The 18,814-nt window shown below is 51.0% G+C and overlaps 1 protein-coding gene across 1 annotated transcript; it reads left to right on the top strand.

The window, feature by feature from the left end:
- Window positions 1-4,527: 4,527 nt before the first annotated feature.
- On the top strand, window positions 4,528-18,583 carry TF (transferrin). Its single transcript, XM_086618707.1, has 17 exons — window positions 4,528-4,625; window positions 7,065-7,228; window positions 7,448-7,556; window positions 8,900-9,088; window positions 9,277-9,412; window positions 9,599-9,654; window positions 10,925-11,094; window positions 11,220-11,406; window positions 12,232-12,386; window positions 13,085-13,178; window positions 13,634-13,669; window positions 14,321-14,479; window positions 15,519-15,663; window positions 16,298-16,362; window positions 16,902-17,086; window positions 17,909-18,095; window positions 18,494-18,583. Exons 1-17 carry the CDS (start codon window positions 4,583-4,585, stop codon window positions 18,529-18,531), a joined length of 2,118 nt encoding a protein of 705 aa, XP_086474833.1. The 5' UTR covers window positions 4,528-4,582; the 3' UTR covers window positions 18,532-18,583.
- Window positions 18,584-18,814: the final 231 nt, after the last annotated feature.

Raw genomic sequence — 18,814 nt, forward strand, 5'->3', positions numbered from 1 at the left:
GCCCAGGACACGGTTGGCTTTCTGGGCTGCCAGCGCACGGTGCCGGCTCATGTTGAGCTTCCCATCAACCAGCACCTCCAAGTCCTTCTCCTCAGGGCTGCTCTCCATCCATTCACCACCAAGCATCATCGTCTCTCATCTCTTAAGATGGGCAGAGTTGCCAGTTCAGTGTCAGTCTCAGTCTTGCATCCCTCCCTGGGCTATCGACAGAGGAGCAAGGAAGATGGTCTGGGAAAATGAGTTCCCATCAGGCTGCTCTTCTTGCCTTCATCAGCTGCGACGTGACCTGTGGGAACAGGACAGGACAGGAACTTGAGCCCAGCTTTCGTGGTTGACCACACTGATGTCCTTGCCATGGGCAGGCACCAGCCTTCTCCGAGCCACAAACTAGAAATTCCCATTTCTACAGGGAAACAAGCCAACTCTATAGATGAGCTCAAAGTCTTGGCAGGTGGATATTGCCCTCTGCCCTCAGCCCATCCCACCTCAAGGTTCAATTGATTCCTTTTTTTTTTCCTTCCATTTTCAGGGCTTTTTCTCCTTAATATCTCAAGGTGAACTGGGTCTTCATCACACAACCACCAGCCTGGTGACCCCTGGGAACTGCAGCGTTAGCTCTAAAGGCCTCCACTGCTGGACAGGAGCACCTCTATGGAAATAACTGCTCCAAAGAGTCGGGCGAGATGCCTGTGTTGATGTGGTACCTTGATCACAGCTTTCCCTCTTCCCAGTTAATGTTTTCCCCACATGCACGTGTCTCCAGAGCTTGGCTCCAGCCTCCGTTCAGCTGTGTTGGCTCCGGGATGAGCTCTGCCGTGGGGAGCAGCCAGCACCGTGATAAAGCCGAGTCCTCTCCCAGACAGTCGTGCCAGCTCTAACTTTATCCCAGCCCAATTACAACAAATGTCCTTTCCTTAGGACACAACCAAAACTCCGGTCCAGCCTCGTCTCAACCACAAACCACAGCGTGGTTTGCAGTAATAAGGGGGATGTAGAAATAAGCAGTATTATTTTACCTACAATTTTCCTTAGCGAGGGGCCGAGCCCTGTTCTTTTCTTAGGGTTCGGATGTGTTTATGCACCACCAGTGACCCGTGGTTGGTCAGAGGGTGTGTTAACTGGTATTGCTTCATCACTCGTGTCATTTTTAGCAGCATCCTCTTTCTGAAAACAGAACGGCCAGGATCTGCAGTGTTGCAATACAACGAACTTGCGATGTGTAATAATAATAATTCCGCTCGTTTCACGACCGTGCACACTACAGAAGACTTGATGCTTTCTGGATAATGAGGACAAAGTCTGAGAAGCACTGGCTTGGCTCTGTCCTTTCTGGTAAAGCTGCTCCTGCTTGCACGAGCCAGAGCGTTGACCACTTACCTTGAAAGACACCAAGAATTTCTGTCGTTAGTAAGAATTGGCCCTTGCTGTTCAATCTCAGCTTAGTCAGCCAGATACAAGCATTTGGGCATGGAAAGAGCTCTCTTTTTGCACGAAACCATGCACCCAGGCAGTGAGGTACGGATCTATCCAGAACATGTGGAGCCATGTGTGTGTGTTTAGTGAGAGAGAGGACCTGTTGTGAGAAAAAGCATGTGGTTTCTAACACAAAATTCAGAAAAGCCATTTTTTGATAGATGTCCAGGGGAAGAAGTTAGTTGCACCAAGAGGTTTGTACCTCCTGGACTCCAAAAGGAAGTCATTTCGCAGCTGGAGGCCACCTTTACCTTTGCCTTTTCCATCCAAGGCTTCCTTTGGTGGGATGTGTTCCTCAGAAAGGAGCATCTTGGAGGCCTGTTGGGTCTTTTGGAGATCAAGGTCTGAGCCTTCAAGCCCACGTGGCCTAGAGGGCATCTCTGCTGTGCTTCTGCCATAGAGTACCTTCAAGGCAAGCTACATGTTGGAAGAATTTCTTCTCCTCGGAGCAGCAGATCTTGGCCACAGGAGGCAAAGCCACTGAAGAAGCAGCCACAAGATGGGTGTACACCAGGAGGTGAATGGAAATTCATCGTGGAGAAAGGTAGGATTTGATAGCATCAAGAGGAGGTATAGAAGCTGCTCTGTATGTGGCTGGTGACTTTCCAGATGACTAGTGGTTGGACATCTGGAAATCCAGGAGGTTACTGGTAAAGGCTGGAGGCCAAGAGGTAAGCAGTAAAATCTACTGCAATCTAAGCCTCTTCCTTCACCCCTGGATTTGCCCTGATGCCATCTGGGAGGGCAAGGGAAAGAGGTGTGGAGTGAGAACCCCACATCCCATCCCATCCCATCCCATCCCATCCCATCCCACCATCACATCATCACATTACAGCCATCCCCTCAGCAGATGCAGAGAGTGCACTGGGGATGGAGGTGCAATTTGAGAGGAGACAGAGGAGCACTGGGTGGTCCATGTGAAAAGGTTGGGAACTATGTGCAGAGGGTGAGATAGTACGGGCTCTTCCAGCAACAGCTCTTCTGTTGCTTGAACTGATCCTTTACAGTTTCCGAACTTTCTTCTGCACCTTTCCCCTTCAACTGTTATGTGGCAAAACCACCTCTGTCTGCTCTGGATAGTGTTGTGACTACTTAGTTTGTGGAGTCAAGGTGTCCAATACTTTCACTATGATTTATGTGCTCAGATATCTTTGCTCTTTTGGTGGCACTGCCATTTCTAGGCTCTCTCACGGTATCTGTTAGAAGAGGCATTTTGGAACAAATTGAGAAAAGCTGTGGAAGAACTGTGGGACAGCCTCCTGTGAGCCCCTGTGCCTCTTCTCCCCATGGGTGGGGACATTGCTAAGGCTGCCCTGAGTGAGGCAGGGATTGATCAGACCCATGGGGAGCTGGGGATGGATTTCAGTGGCATCTGTGTGTATCAGTGGAGGAAGACCTTGGAGGGCCACAGCTTGCAGGAGTAAATACCAGCAAGATGGGAGATCTTTTAAAAGGAAAGGAAGGCTTGCAGTGGGAGCAAGTCATTTCTCCTCCTAGTTGTGGTGTGTTTGGAGATGCTCTGGACCCAAGAAAATGCTGCTCTTCTGGGAAAGGAGGGGATGAAGGGATGAGAAAGAGGAACTAGCCATGCTGAAGGAACTGCTAAAGATGATGTTGAACTAACCAGCCTGGCCATGAGCGCCTCTTGCTCAGCCTGTAGAGACCTCCAGCAGCCAGAGGCATAGGTAGGGCAGGCTCACGGTGCCACGGTGGAGGTGGTCATTGCCTGAAGGTCTCCAGCAGCCCCCTTCCCTGATAAACTTTGTAGAGCCATATCCTTGACCTGACACTGGGCTCCCACCTGTGCTGAAGCCACTCTGGCCACCACCACCTGCCTGTAGGTCGCTTTGCCCTGAGCCTGCTGGTAGGTGGGAGAAGAACCAACCTAGGGTGCTTCCAGCCAGCCTCAGCCATGAGCCTGCTGTGGGCAAGCCCACGCGCTGCAGCCTGGAGGGTGCAGGCAATGGGAGAGGAAGGACCCATGCAGGGGATCCAGAAGATCACAAAGGGAGGCTGGTGGTCTTGAGAGCAAGCCTGGGAGCTGGTCTTCCCTGCTGGGCTTCCTACAGCACTCCTGTGGCTTGTAGTGGGTGGACCTGCCCTAGCAGCTGCTGTCTAAGGATGCTGCCAGGGCTTGTGGGCTAGCTGATGTGGTCCAGGGACTCTCAGTCAGTGTGCACGTGCCAAAGTCAACCTGAGGTTGGGCTTGTAGCTTGCAGCAAAGATGTGGACATGGAGCCGGGGACAGCACCACGAAGGCGGACCTTCGTAAACCTAGCCATGCCCCACTGGTCCTGGCTGCATGGAGATGAAGCAGGAGCGATACAGCCAGGCGGAGAGGTTTTGTGGAGGAAAGGGGAGGAGGGTGACTGCTCATCTCGGCGTTTCTTCCCAAGTTCATCCCAAGAACTTGACAAAGGTGCAGCGGGATGTTTACTTCTGGCTGCAGGACACCATCAAGCTGTCCGGTGGCTGCCGTTGACTTCCTCTGCCTGCACGAGGAGCTCGCCAGATCCCGTGTAAGGAACATTTAGTGCCTTTCAACCCCGTTGCCATGGCCCGGAGAGCGCGGGCAGGCGCTCGGGGCGCTGCGAGCCAAAGGGCGGCGGGCGCAACAGCGGCAGTTACTGGAAAACATGCAAAATTCAGGGCCGGACCCAGCAGGGACTTTCTGAGATTAGGCTTGGCAAGGCAGGGGGTGGCTGGCACAAAGAAAATAGCCCCTCCCGCGGCGCTCCAGCCCGCCGGGGAATTCGAATGTCACAAGTTGGGATTTTTCCATCCGAAGCCCCTTGTAAAACGAGGAACACCTTGCCCTGCTCCGACTCCTGCCTGCCCAGGGGTTCAGTGCCAAAGTGAATGGCTTCCTAAAAATGGGCTGATCCAGGGAGGGGGAGGGGAGGGGGAGGGCGGGGGGTTGCGATTTAGGAGCTATTGAGAAACAAGGAAGGACAAACAGTGTTAGGTCATCGCTTCTGCAAACAGAGCCAGGGCTGTTCCTCTATAAAAGGGGGAGAAAGCGGTTTTGGAGCCATCACAGACTTGGAGGGGAGAGTCTGTGACCAAGGCTGCTGCACCCCCTCCTCGGCACCCGACTCCCCGCTCAAGTATGAAACTCCTACTCTGTACCGTGCTGTCCCTCGGGATAGTGGGTAAGTGTCTGCTGAAAGCTGTCTGGAGGGAAAGGAAGAGTCAGACCCCCCCCAGGACCCCACACTTGTCCCCCTAGACGAGGCTGTTTTAGAGCTGCGGCACGTGCCAGACCCAGGCGGCTGTTAAATAAAAGCCGGGATGTAAAAGCAAAGGAGCTCCTGCCAGATGCTTTCTTTGGCAGCTGTGGATCTCTGTCGGCGAGGACGGTGCGTTGAGCGTTAATGACAGCAGCTTTTTCCTCGGGCATGGGCTGGAGGGAGGTCCGCAGCTCCCCACAAGCTGCCGAGCAACCCGGCTGGCAAGGAGGAGGGATGCTCGAGCAACCCGGCTGGCAAGGAGGTCGGATGCTCGAGCAACCCGGCTGGCAAGGAGGTCAGATGCTCGAGCAACCTGGCTGGCAAGGAGAAGGGATGCTCGAGCAACCTGGCTGGCAAGGAGAAGGGATGCTCGAGCAACCTGGCTGGCAAGGAGGAGGGATGCTCGAGCAACCTGGCTGGCAAGGAGGAGGGATGCTCGAGCAACCTGGCTGGCAAGGAGAAGGGATGCTCGAGCAACCCGGCTGGCAAGGAGGAGGGATGCTCGAGCAACCCGGCTGGCAAGGAGAAGGGATGCTTGGCACCCACCGCTGGCGAGGGGACTGCTTGGGAGAGGCTCTGCCTGAACCAGGATGCTCCCGCTGCCGCAGGGTGATGGAAAAAGTCACCCTCCGGGCAGCTGCTGTGCTGGGAGAGGAGCGGGAGTTCAGCTGGGGAGGGGGGAGAAACTCAAGGAAGACCTACCTGCCAAGCCTGCGTGCGTGTTGGGTTAACCCTGAAGGCAGTGATGGTGAAACAGAGCTTAAATAAGGAAGGACTCCGCGTGCTCCCTGCTCTGCTCCGGCGCCGCTCCGTCCTGCTGCGCTTTGCTCGGGCTCCCGTGTATTTCGTGCCTAAATTGTGCCGCTGGAGAGCCGGCTCTGCTTGGAGCGATTATTCCTCTCCTCCCTCTTTCCGCTCACAGTTTTAGCAGGCAACGGGCAGGTTGCTGCTGTCTACACCCGACCTGGAAAGGGAAAGAGGGGTCCCCTTCTTGGGTCTCTTCTGATCCCCCATAAAACGTGGTGGTGATTAATGTCCTCTGGTGGGAAGCGCTCCCTGTGCCGCTGACATCGGAAAGCCCTCGAGCACCTTTGCTGAGTATTAGCATGCAGTGATGTCTCATTAGTGGTGAAGAGTCCTTCCTCCACCCCTGCATGGAAGGAGCCCAGAGGTTGCCCAAAAGCTCTGCAGCAGAGGCTGTGGCACTCGAGCTCCCGTTGCCTTCTCAATGTTCACCAGTGTAGCTGGGCTGACTCCCTCAGGAGGTCCCCGTCCAGCCTCTGTCCCGGGGCGGGATGGTTGCCAGCACTAGATTGAGGTGACCATGGCTTCGTGCAGCCAAGATTTGGAAAACGTAGGTGATGGTGCAGGAATTAAGGCTGAGGATTCTGCCCGTGGCCAAATTCAGCATCTCCACTGGGAAGAGGGGAGGTGTCTGCTGGCAGGGTCATGGCTCAAAAATCAAGTAAGAGAGAGTATTTTAGAGCTGAAAGAGAAAACGGCAACAGCACAGGTTCATCTGGAGATGTTTGAAGGGAATGTGCCATCGAGGGTTTGGAGGGAGCGAGCTGTGCATACAGCCTCTTGGTCTGCATGATCCTGCCAGGAAGGGTCAGAGTTAAGGTGAAGTGTGGAGCACAGGCTGGACACAGACTTTAGCTGCAAGTTTCCAGCGTTGCTGGTGTTTAGGTTGCTGGAGGAGACATGAGTCTGTGTCCACCTGAGGTCTTTGCTTTGCTCTGGTCTCCCAGAGCAGCCAGTCAGCTGCCTTTACTGGTTGGGGGACTCTTAGGAGAGAGGACTGTGGAGGTGGTACGGCATCTCTATTACTGGGTATAGTGGGGAAGGTGAGATATCATTAGACAATCAAATATATCAGATCATCTAGCTGCCAAGGAGGTCATGTGTGGCAACCTACTGAATAGAGTCTGGCCAGGTCAGAGTCGCCTTCCCACTGGGGTTATTTGCAAAGACACTGCTTCTGTGGACAGACTTTTTTCTCCATTTTTGCAAAGTCTTGGGTCTGATTTCTATTGAAGTGAGTGGATTTGTTCTCCTGCTCCTGTGGACGTTGCCGTGAGCTCAGGCTGCTCCGATCACGATGCTGTGCAGGATATCCATTACCCAGGGACAGGAATGATCCTCCCAGATGTTCCTGAAGGTGCACACGTCAGGCAAGGAAGAAAGAAAGGACTTTCCTGCATGACTTACGAGATGTGCAAGGGAGATCCTGCACCCAGCCGTCACCCGAGACCATGACTGCAGGGAACCAGAGACCGTGTATTCACAGAGATGCTCTTTCTCTCCACTTGGTGCCTTTCTACCTCTCTGACACTTATTTATTTCTGGTTCTTTCTACAGCTCTGTGTGTTGCTGCTCCCCCCAAGGCAAGCATCAGATGGTGCACAATATCCTCGCCAGAAGAGAGCAAATGCCACAGCCTACGGGACCACATGCAACAAGAGAGCGTTGCGTTGAATTGCCTGCAGAAAGCAACGTACCTCGACTGCATAAAAGCCATCTCGGTGAGTGGGCAGCAAGTACCTGTGCTGGGCACTGAGGACGTTTCAGCAGCCTGTTACACCTGGAGAAGGTCAGGGTTTCCTTTGAGTCACTGATTTTACCTGTGACCCTCCCATAGAGAAGGACTCACCCACGAGGATCCAGGAGAGATTCTGGGGAAGCGTTTTTCCCTCGTGCATCCCTGCTCTTTGTTTATTGACCAAAATCTTTTTGTTGTTTAGAATAACGAAGCAGATGCCATTAGCTTGGACGGCGGTCAAGTCTTTGAGGCAGGCCTTGCCCCCTACAAGCTGAAGCCCATTGCTGCTGAGGTCTACCAACACAGCGGAGGTACATTTTCATGTGATATTTTTAAGCCAAGTGGTGGTAACAAACTGACAGTGCAAAGGCCATCCTTTCCACGCAGAGGTCCCATGTGACTTCTGTTGGGTGTCTGAGATATCACCCCTGGCTTCCAGATCCCAGAGGTGAAGGGGTGGGGGGCAGTTGCACCAAAATGTGAATCATCACCCATGGCCATAGAGTCACCGCAATGGAAAGGGGCAGAGCCATGCCCAATGTCTGACGTTAGCTGCGATGGTAGTCACTGGTCACGTGGTGATGCAGTGGCCATGGAAGGAGAGCACTGTGAGCAGATATCATGGTCCTCCTGAAGCATGGCATAAAAATTGTGCCGGTCGGTCCCAGAGATCTTCTACTTTCAGTGACCTCGAACTACACGGGTAAAAGACTGAGCTAGATGGCACAGACAACCTGTCTATCTTCCTGCACAGTCATCGAGACAAAAAAAAAGAGATTGAAGAGGCAACAGCATTGCCATTAGTGGTTGTGGAGAAACACCCAGTTGAGATCACTGAGGCAAGAGGTGCAGGCAAGGCACAGAAAAAAGGAGAAAAGCATAAAAAGTGCTCTGCAGCAATCCCTTCTGATAAGAGAGAGCTCTGTTGCTCCATCCCTGCTCACTTTCTGCACTGTCCTTCTTCTCCCCCATCTTTCTCTTGGCAGCTAAACAGACGCTATTTCTCCATTTTTGTGCTTCTTGCCTCATTCAATCCCACCACATCCAAAGCTCCCAATCTCTTTTTGGCCTCTGCCCTGGAGTTCAGCTTGTTCGTACACAATATTCGGGATCAAAGCAACATGGCAGAGTCATTCCCAACACGGTAGCTAAGAAAATACAGATATTAAATGGAAGGCTGTGGTCTCTACCACCCCTAAAACTAAGTCACTTTATTCATACATAGCCTGTGATGGACTAGGTATAATTTTAAAGACTAAATGTGGAATTCCATTCTCACAAGGCTTACGTGTGTGCTTCAGCGGGCAATGGCATTTGAGAAAAGACTTGCCAAAGGAGATTGGCCAAAAAGACCTCGTGAAGCATCCTCATAAAACTATGGGCACGTCTAATGCCTGTTCAGTGGCAAAGCATTTTGCGTGTGAGAGTATTTTCAGGTCACTTACCACTACAAGTTGTAATGCACAGCGTTGGTTAGATATTGGCTGAGTAGCTCAGTCCTAAGAAAACAGGAAAACCATGAGTGCTCGAGCAAATTATTGCTAATTATTTGGAAGTGCAGCACTTTATTCCCTGAAATTGGGAGTTTGGCAGGATCTGAAATGTTCTCAAGTGCTGCTTTTTCATTGCTTTCCTGCTTTTTCCTGCACTGCAGGCTCCACAAACTACTACGCCGTGGCCGTCGTGAAGAAAGGAACAGACATCACGATAAATAACTTGCAGGGCAAGACCTCCTGCCACACGGGCCTGGGCAGGTCCGCTGGCTGGAACATCCCGATTGGCACACTCATCCACCGAGAATACATCCAGTGGGATGGCAAAGAGTCAGCCTCCATCGAGCAAGGTGAGGTGGGAACCGGCAGGATAAACGGGCTGATGTTAAGCCAGGGCGGGTGGTACGGAGAAAACGACGTCGCTCGATTTTCTGCGGAGGTCCAGTCGAGACCTTGACATTCTTTGTGCATCCCCTTCCCTTTCAGCTCCTTGTGAAAGGGAATTTTAAACCAACTGTTGCTTCTTTCTCATCCACAGCGGTGGCCAATTTCTTCTCCGCCAGCTGCGTGCCTGGTGCCACCACTGAACCAAAACTGTGCCGTCAGTGCAAGGGGGACTCCAAAACCAAATGCTCCCGCACGGGACCTTATTCTGGATATTCTGGAGCTTTTCAGTGAGTCAAAGTTCTATTTTGGGAATAGAAAGCCCTGACACATGCAAGTTTTCATTACATGTGTAATGTAATGGTGCTCCACAGTGGCAGTTTGGGCCAAAGTGATTTGCTGAAACAGGAGGGAGGGAGGGGAGCCACAGCGTCTGGGGTTTTTTTTAACGTCTCTTCTGTTCCTCCCACCTGCAGGTGTCTGAAAGACGGAAAAGGAGACGTGGCTTTTGTGAAGCACACAACTGTTGAAGGTAGGCCTGCGAGATCACTTGTTTCTCTCCTTTCTAGTCCGACCTCTCACTGCCACTCCATCCTCAATTAGTCTACAACTCTGCAGGCTTTCATCCCTCTGCAGGTTTGCCCTAAACCTCTTCTCCTTTCACCTCTAGAAACATCTTTTCATGCTGTGGACTGACTCATCCTTGTTACTGAGAACTATGATTACGGTGGGGTCCGCTTTTTCTCCTTTGAGGTTCTTCTTTGAAGAAGGAAAACCTGCTTGATTTAAGTCCAATGGTGTTATCATTGGTGCCATATCTCAGAGCCAGCTGTAACGTTATCACAGCAAACACGGGGTTAGCAATTGTGTAGGTAATTACACTCACCTGTCCCTCTGGGAAGGATTTCGAAGGGAATTCAGCCCACAGCAAGAGTTCACTAGGAGACAGAAGATGGCCGGGAACACCCAGGACCTGCAGTGAGCTCAGTGGAGTGCCACGAAGATGGTCATGGAGCAGGAACACTTGTCCTGCAAGGAGATGCTCAGCAGGGTGGGCTTGATCAGCCTAGGGAAGGGGAGCCCTCAGAGCAGCCTGCCTGTACCTACAAGGAGGCTAGCAAGAAGGTGGAGCCAAGATCTTTATGGAGGTGGACAGTGGAAAGATGAGAAACAATAATCATAAACTGAAACGAGAGGTTTGGACCAGATATAAGGGGAAAATTTTCCCCTTGAGGACAGTCAAGTAGCGGGACAGGTTGCCCAGGACAGCTGTGCACTCTCCGTCTTTGAAGGTTTTCAAGATCTGCCTGGAGCAACCTGGTCTGCAACCAGAGATTGTCAGAGATCCCTTCCCACCTGAATTCTCCTGTCACCCTGTGACCTCGGACCAGGGTTCTGTTTTCAGCCTTGACTTTGGCTACCTCCTGGCCTTCACGGACCATGCACAGCTCCTGCCCTGTTCAATCCATCTACGGCCTTTGTATATCTGTTTGTACTTGTACCCATCTGTACGTGTCTGGATGTCCAGGCACTACTGCCACGTAAATCCTCTTCCTGTTGGGTTAGTTATGACAGAGGCAGAGAGAATCTCTCCTTCATGGGCACGTGTTCTCCTTTCTGCATTGCCTTCATATGACCATGATGACTCCATTACCATTGCAAAGGGGATGCGTGCAACCTGTCTTCTGCAAAGAATTCTCCCCTGAGCTTCAGCAGAAATAAATTCATTACAAAGCTGTCCCAGATGGGCTTTTTCCTCTATTTTCCTAGTGATGCAACTCATGGTTTCTCCCTTCCTCCAGAAAACGCCCCAGAGGAGAAGCATGAATATGAGCTTCTGTGTCTGGATGGCAGCCGTCAGCCCGTGGACAACTACAAAGACTGTCACTGGGCCAGGGTGCCTGCTCATGCCGTTGTGGCTCGAGATGATAGCAAGGTTGAGGACATCTGGAGCTTTCTCTCAAAAGCACAGGTATCGTCAAGCTCTCCTTTCCTTCCTCTAGCATCTCCTCTTCTGTCCTCTGGCTTTGCTTGCTCTCTCCAGCTTCCCAAGAGCTTTGGTATAGACATTTGCTGATTATTTTTCCCTCGTGACAGGAAAAATTTGGAGTGGGCGCAAGCAGCACCTTCCAGCTCTTTGGGCCACCTGGCAAGAAGGACCCAGCCCTCAAAGACTTGCTTTTCAAAGACTCTGCTATACAGCTGAAGCGCATCCCATCACTGATGGATTCCCAGCTCTACCTGGGTTTTAAGTATTACAGTGCCATCCAGAGCCTTCAGAAAGGTAGGCAAGACATGAAACACTAATGTTGTGTCAGTGGGAGCTGCGTGGGAGAGATGGGATCAGCAAATCCATCTGGGCAAAAGGAACACGATTTTTTGAAAACCAGACAGTGTTCTCTGCAAAATATTTCCAGTGAAAGGTCATTAAAATCACACAATCTTCACAAACTTCACCTACATCAACAAAAGGAATTTATTGATTCCAAAGTCATAATAACATCATCACCACACTGACAGTGGTGGAAAATTTACACCCACTCCACACCTCATCCCTTCACCACGATTACAACAACAAAAATTGCCCACAGCTGGTTGTTCAGCTGGTGGTAGAGATTGGGCATGGTCAAAACTGCTGCTTAGAAAAGCCATTTTCTGGGATGCAAGAGGAAGGAACATCCTGGGACACCAGGTCCAGTGTTGGCCACTTGAGGGGAAACAGTGTCTTTTATTTCCATCAAGCATTTACTGATGTCCTAGCTGGATTTCTGAGAGCCAAACATCCCACAAATGACCTCCAAAACCCACTTGGTTGCTCAGGGATCTCCATGGTAGGCTGAGCCACGATGGCATTTGTGGTAGGGGGTGCGCAGACTTCACGTAGCATCAAAACAGATGATTCAGATGCCACTTCACAGAAACTTAACTAGGTTGTATTTTTGCAGCTCAGTCTGGTTGTCTGGGTTGTGAGGTCTGGAGAAACAGCAGGTTGGTGCCTACAGATGGTTTCACGGACGAGTCCCACGCACCCAGAAAGTAGCCTGTCCGTAGCCTTATTGTTCAGCAGGGCTCTAGGCTTATCCTTGCTCTTCTTCCACTGGTTTTGCAGACCAGATGAGCTCCAGCCGCAGAGAAAACAAGACACGGTGGTGTGCTGTAGGCAAGGATGAGAAGAGCAAGTGTGATGTCTGGAGCGTAGTGAGCAACGGGGAGGTGGAGTGCACCGTGGCAGAAAACACCAGGGACTGCATTATTAAGATCATGGTATGGCTTTTTTATCCTTTTCTCCTCCCCGTGAACTTTTCAGAGAGCAGCGTTGGGAATAGATGGGGTGGAGCGGGCAGGTAGATTTTAAAATAAAATATCAGGAGCTTTGCGAGAAATACCAGTAGGGAGAAAACAACCTCATCAGGGAAAAGGCTCAACTGTTTTTTCATGGATTAATATTTAAAAAAAAAAAAAAAAAAAAAATTGGACAGTGTTCTTTTTTGAGGATTCCTCAATAAAAAGCAATTTTCTGGCGTGAAGTAACTTTTTATTTGGAAAAGGAAGGCAAAACTACAAATTTCGTGAAATGCAGAGAAAAACAGTTGCCTGCCTAGAAGAGGAGCGGTTCCATAGCATAGATGAGGACGGTGGTGGCAGCTCAGAGGGTTGGGTCAGTGCTGTGAAAAGAGCACAAAACACAACCTTGAAAGGACAGGCGAGATCAGGACATCTGTTTGGCAGGGAAGCGGGCGAGAGGATGGTGGTTACAAACGCACGGGAGCGATAATTTCGGAACTCCCTGTTTGCATCGGCAAGACCTCGTCTGTCGGTGTGCCGAGGGGTGGCCACTCACGTCCCCTGAGCCCCAAGCCCTTCTCCCTCACGCCGAGTGCTTCTTTTACAACCTGAATTCCGAAAAACGTTGATCTGGGGACATACAGCATCGTCACATCTCCGCGTCGTTTTTGTTGCAGAAAGGTGAAGCAGATGCCATCAGCTTAGACGGAGGTTTCGTCTACACCGCTGGCGTGTGTGGCTTGGTGCCAGTGATGGGAGAAAGCTATGAGGGTAAGCGCAGCCCCGGCTGTCCCTCTGGGTCCGGGTGGTAGGGGACGGGCTGGAGCAAAAGCACTGGTTTTAGTCTGAAATCTAGAAAGCAGCCTCAGTGCCGCATCCCGCAGAAAACACACGGTGCTCGGAGGTGGATCCGCTCACCGCCGCATGCTTCGTCTTTCCATGAAGGTGGAAAGCCCTGGGAGAGTGGGCATCGACAGGAACACAATGATGACCTCCAGCTCCTCTCTTCCTCGTTTTAATCACGGTGTCCCTGTCCTTTAGCACTGGCCTCGGTTGGTTTAGCTCAGGGGAGCAGACGGAGGCTGTGCTTTGCTCCGTTGATGCGCGGGGTGTTACCTGAAATAGCCACTTCTAGAGCAAAGTTCCTCCAGAAATTAGCGAGCTTGATCCTTTTTTGGATTTGCCATATCTTTTATCTAATATCTTCTCCTTTTTCCCTCCCTCAGATGACAGCCAATGCAGCAAAGAAGGAGGACAGCCAGGTAATTACTGCCAACAGACGGACAGAAAACAGTCCTGATGGACACAAGTGGAAAAATATATATGCAGCCATGAGTGGAGAACAAACGGCCAGCCTCCACACAAACAGCCACCGTGTCCAATGTAGATATTGAAAATTTGGGAGAGAAATTTAGTAGTCAGATGGAAAGCCTGGGTCTGCAAGCAGATACCAAGGCAAAGCATACGGTAACGGCAGAGATTTGTGCTTAGTTGCTGCTACCTGGGGCAACTTCATGCCATAACGGTGCCAAGGGCTGAGAGTCTGGGCTGTAGCATCAGGAAACTGTTCCTTATGGAAATGGGAAGAGAGAGAGAAGGGAAGGTTTTTGTCCTTTGCTAAAGAGGGGACAAGAAATCAGGAGGGGATAAGAAATCATCACGTATGTCTTGCTACATCCTTCTCGCATACCCAAGTGTCAGAGCTCTGCGGGTGGGGGAGGAAATGTCAGGGATAATAATTTCCCAGGAAGGTGGTGGGAGTAGATGCATCACACCTGCAAATTCTTCTGTTGTCGCTGCGTGGCGAATCTTTTATAAGTGCCCTCTCCCACGTGGAGCCAACGATCTCCTAAGGGAGCGCGGTGGGATCCTCGGGTCAGGCCTTAATTCTCCTCCATTTTATCTCCTGCAAGCATCCTACTTTGCCGTGGCCGTCGTGAAGAAATCTAACAGCGATATCACATGGAACAACCTGCAAGGCAAGAAGTCGTGCCACACCGCCGTCGGGAGAACCGCCGGCTGGAACATCCCCATGGGCTTGATTCACAACAGGACGGGGAACTGCAACTTCGGTGAGTCGAGCTTTGCATCCATTTCTTCCAGCTGGGAACCCGCTTGCAAAAATGTTTTCCCGTCCTTCGTCTGGTCTTCAAAGCTTCTTCTGCTTCCAAGATTCTCACCTGCAGGTGGGAAATGGAGAAGACCCTTGTTGAAGGTTTCACTGAGCAAAATTTTAGGCTGTCAGTGACTGCTTCAGAGCAAGATGTGGTGTGTCAGCTGCTTTGGGGGGGCTTTGCTTGCTTTCCATCTCTCTCCCCTTCCCTTCGCAGCAGCCCGAAAGGTATTCCCAAAAAGGGGATACAGGCTGCCCCAGGTATGGGGGGCCTGGTGCTTGTGCAGGGTGTGGGGTAGGGGTGAAGATGAGTTTGTGAATCTCAGAAGGGAGCTGAAGGTCTGGGAACAGGGGACAGAGGCTGATCTTCGTCCAAGAAACTTAAAGGGACTGATCTGACTGCCTGAGAAGAAGGGGGCAAAAGAGATTGTTCAGAAGATCAATTCATACATCCAACTTTCCATCAGTGGGAATTATCGTACAACAAAAATAATTCGGAAATATTGTCGACCACGGCAAATTAAGCATATAATTATTGAAAGGAAACCTCTAACTACAAGAAGATACTACTGTTAGTACATTCCAGGCTCAGCCTCTCCATCCTCCTGCCTGCCTTTCCCACCATCCCTTCTTCCCCCAGAGCTCTGGCATTGCTGCCAAAGGCAACTGCACCCACCGAGAAGGCTGAGGGGGCTCGGGCTGGCTCTGCATGAGCTGGGAAGGGTTTACAGCAAAAACATTCTTCTTTTGATGCCCAGACAGTGCCTGCTGCGACTGAGCCTTAGGCACCACTCCACTACCAATAACAACAAGACTGTGCAAACTGGACGCGTGCCATCTCCTGCTGCTCCTTCTCACATCCTCTTTCCGGCTCCCGGTGACCGCTAATACAAATTCGGCACGAGAACGTACTATTAAAAGAAAACCTAAGTTTTCAGTGCAGGAAAAGTGATTTTTTTAATTTTTTTTTTTTTTTTTTTACCTATTCCTGCCTTCAGATGAATACTTCAGCGAGGGCTGTGCTCCCGGGTCTCCTCCTAACTCCCGCCTCTGCAAGCTCTGCAAGGGCTCGGAGCGGGTCCCGCCGGAGAAGTGCGTCGCCAACAGCCACGAGAAATACTATGGATATACTGGGGCTTTCCGGTAGGTGGTAGAAACACTCTGGCTGCTCTGAAGTACCCTGGGGCTTATCACAGCGTAGGTAGATCACGTATGGGGTACAGCCTCATGCGGATGCCAGTTTGCTGACCTTCTCTTTTTCTCCCTTACACTGCTGAAAATACATTTGTCTGTAAGATTACACATCCTCTATACGTTTTTTATTTATGTAGCTTCCTGCGAAACGACGCAAAACGCTCCCGTTCTGTCAAATTAACATCCTGGTGCTTCCAGGCAAACTTGGAGAGACACAAGCGTTTTGGCCAGATCTCCTTTGGCAGCAGCACTACGTTTTTAGCACGAATAAAGACTGTTAAAAGATGGGGACCCACAAACAATGCTGCCACTAGATGCTCCCTGCTAAAAACGCTGCTTGCCTTAGTTAAATGAGATGCCCTCTAAAAAGTGCAGAGGCCAGAGGTCCGCCCCGGTGCCATCTCCTCCACACCTGTGCGGTATCAGCCCACGTCTAAGCAAAAAAATATTCATAGCAGGGCTGCGAGACCTGGCTGCTCTCAGAGATTAATTTTACAAAATTAGGCATAGGTCAGAGTCAAACCTGCGGGCAAGGGCCAGGATTCGGGCACCCGCATCACTTGCTTTTCTTTGCACTTCCCAGGTGCCTGGTGGAGCAGGGGGATGTGGCCTTTATTAAACATTCAATCGTGGAGGAAAACACTGACGGTAGGTGGTTATTCTGTCATTCTGCAGGGCTGCCTTCCCTTAGCTGTGTCATTTTTGTTCCCAGCGCAGAAGGGAACCGCAGCCTCCTCCGCCGGAGGAGCAGAATTCAAGCGTCAGCACGTGCCATCTGCCCAGGGTGGCTCTTCCCAGGCGTTTCTCCACTAGCTAGGATTTAATTTCAGCTGCACAATTATTCAGGCGGTCCCCTAACCCCAGACTCCTGCCCCAGCACTTCTGTGCACCACCCTAGCTCCCTGCTTGCCTGGAAATTAAAAGTTCAGTTCACGTTTCTCAAGTTTTCCAAGCATTTGGGCAAAAATGCAATTAGGAGATGTAACTAAATTTCCCAGCCTGCTCTGAGAGTCTGGCTCATCCCATTGACTTTTCCTGAGTTTTACTTACAGCCTCTTTTGTACGTGTCAAGTCTCCACGTGCCGGCGCACATGCAGGCAGGGACAAATGCTTTGCTCAGGCGGTGCGAGGCTGACGTTCTTCTGCTACGCAGGATCTCTGAATCCCCAACCCAATTCTCTTTAAAGGCAAAAATAAAGAAGAATGGGCCAAAAATCTGAAAATGGACCAATTCGAGTTGCTGTGCACTAACGGGCAGCGGCAAAACATCATGGCTTACAAGGACTGCCACCTGGCTAAAGTTCCCACCCACGCTGTGGTCACGCGTCCCGACAAAGCGAGGAAAGTCCGCGAGCTGCTGAAGAGGCAGGAGGTTGGTAGTACTGGCGGCAGAAGACATGTCCTGGGGCTGTTTTCACGCGGCATGTTTGCGTTTTTAGAGCAGTGATGCTCTGAGTTTCCCCCTGTGGAAGATTTTAACTTATGGATGTGGGGTGACAGCCTTGTCCTTTAGCTTCCCCCTTCCTCCATCCCTTCCGAACCGCTCTTTCTCCTCTGCCACCTTAGCAAATACCCCTTTAGGCAACAGCCAGATAGCAGTGGGTACTCTATTCTCACTCTATACCTGCGTGACACGAGATTATCACCTCCTTCTTGGGCTACACCTGCTCTTCCAAGTGTGTTGGACAAACTCCTCCAAGCTGCCTGGTCTCTAACCCAGCTGGGTCAGGCACGAGGTAGGCACCGGGAAGGCAGCAGCCTCCCTGCACACACACGGTCTGACAGCTACTGGTGTAAATGTAACCAGGTTAAACCCCTCTGCTTGGTTTTACACTGAACACATCAGTATTTGCTCCACCGTTGGGGTCTGCTGAGAGGCACTCGGGAAATCAGCTCCTTTTGCTTTCAACTCACAACCAAGGCGTAGGACCTGCTGGCAGCACCTGCCGATGGGCTCTCCATGTTAAAACAGAAAAAAATTGTTTTGACAGTCGTGCCCCAGCAGTGCTTACCACTGACAGACCCCTCATCTAACCACAGGGAGAGAAGATTCAGTCCCAAATTTCTGGAGCTGGGCTGGGGGCTCCCCAGGATGCCGGTGAAGAACGAGGACTAAGAGCTGGGCTTCTGCCAGCTGAATCTTGCCAGCTTTCCACTTTTTACACACACTTACCTCTCGGTGCCTTTATTTCAGAAACTGTTTGGAACAAAAGGAATCGATAAAGACAGGTTCAAGATGTTTGAGTCTCAAACCAAGGACCTCCTGTTTAAAGACTTGACCAAGTGTCTGGTCAAACTCCGCGATGGAATAACGTACAAGGAATTCCTTGGAGATCAATACTACGCTTCAGTTAGCAGCCTCAATACCTGCAATCCATCAGGTAACTGTCACAGCCCCAAGAAGAAGTCCATAAATTGCAGTTCTTAACCCTGCAGGCATGGACAGTTTCTTCTGTAGCTGTCCACTTAATTTTCTAAAGCCAAATGAGGAAAACTCATGAAAATGCCAGTATACTTTTGTCAAAGTTCCTCAGATGAAACAGAAAACGGACTTGAAGTCTGCTGCTCTGGCATCAGCAGGCATCAAAAGATTTCTACTCACCATTAGAAAACAGGCATTTTGAGAAACGGGGCCATCTGTGGTCAATATACATTTTCTTGTGGCACACTGAATATATTTTCCAGGCGATGACATTGCTGGCACGGCTGGGTGTGTGCTGGTGGGACGGGGGTGTTTGAAGGCAGGATCTGAACTTCTCCCTGTCCTTTCCCTTTTCAGATCTCCTCCAGGTGTGCAGCTTCCTTGGGGAGCCGTAGCGAGACGGGAGGAAACTTCAAGCCATGACTCCTCTCGTGCCCTCAGCACCGACCACCGACCCGCCGAGGGCCCTCTGCCTTCACTGCTTCCTCTGCCCTTCCTCATCACTCTGAAAGTGGCTGTCGGAGACTCTGCCATTCTCTGCTGCCATCACAGCAAGAAATAAAATCTCAAATCTAAAGGGGTGTCCTGAGATTCTTCCAAACGGTCCTTAAGCCCGTTCCTTCCTCAGTACCTCTCGCTGTAGGACACGTGCCAGTTACCCATGGGGCTATTGCCATT

The sequence above is a fragment of the Tauraco erythrolophus genome, chromosome 11 (assembly GCF_009769465.1).
Source record: "Tauraco erythrolophus isolate bTauEry1 chromosome 11, bTauEry1.pri, whole genome shotgun sequence".
In the NCBI taxonomy this organism is placed as follows: Eukaryota; Metazoa; Chordata; class Aves; order Musophagiformes; family Musophagidae; genus Tauraco; species Tauraco erythrolophus.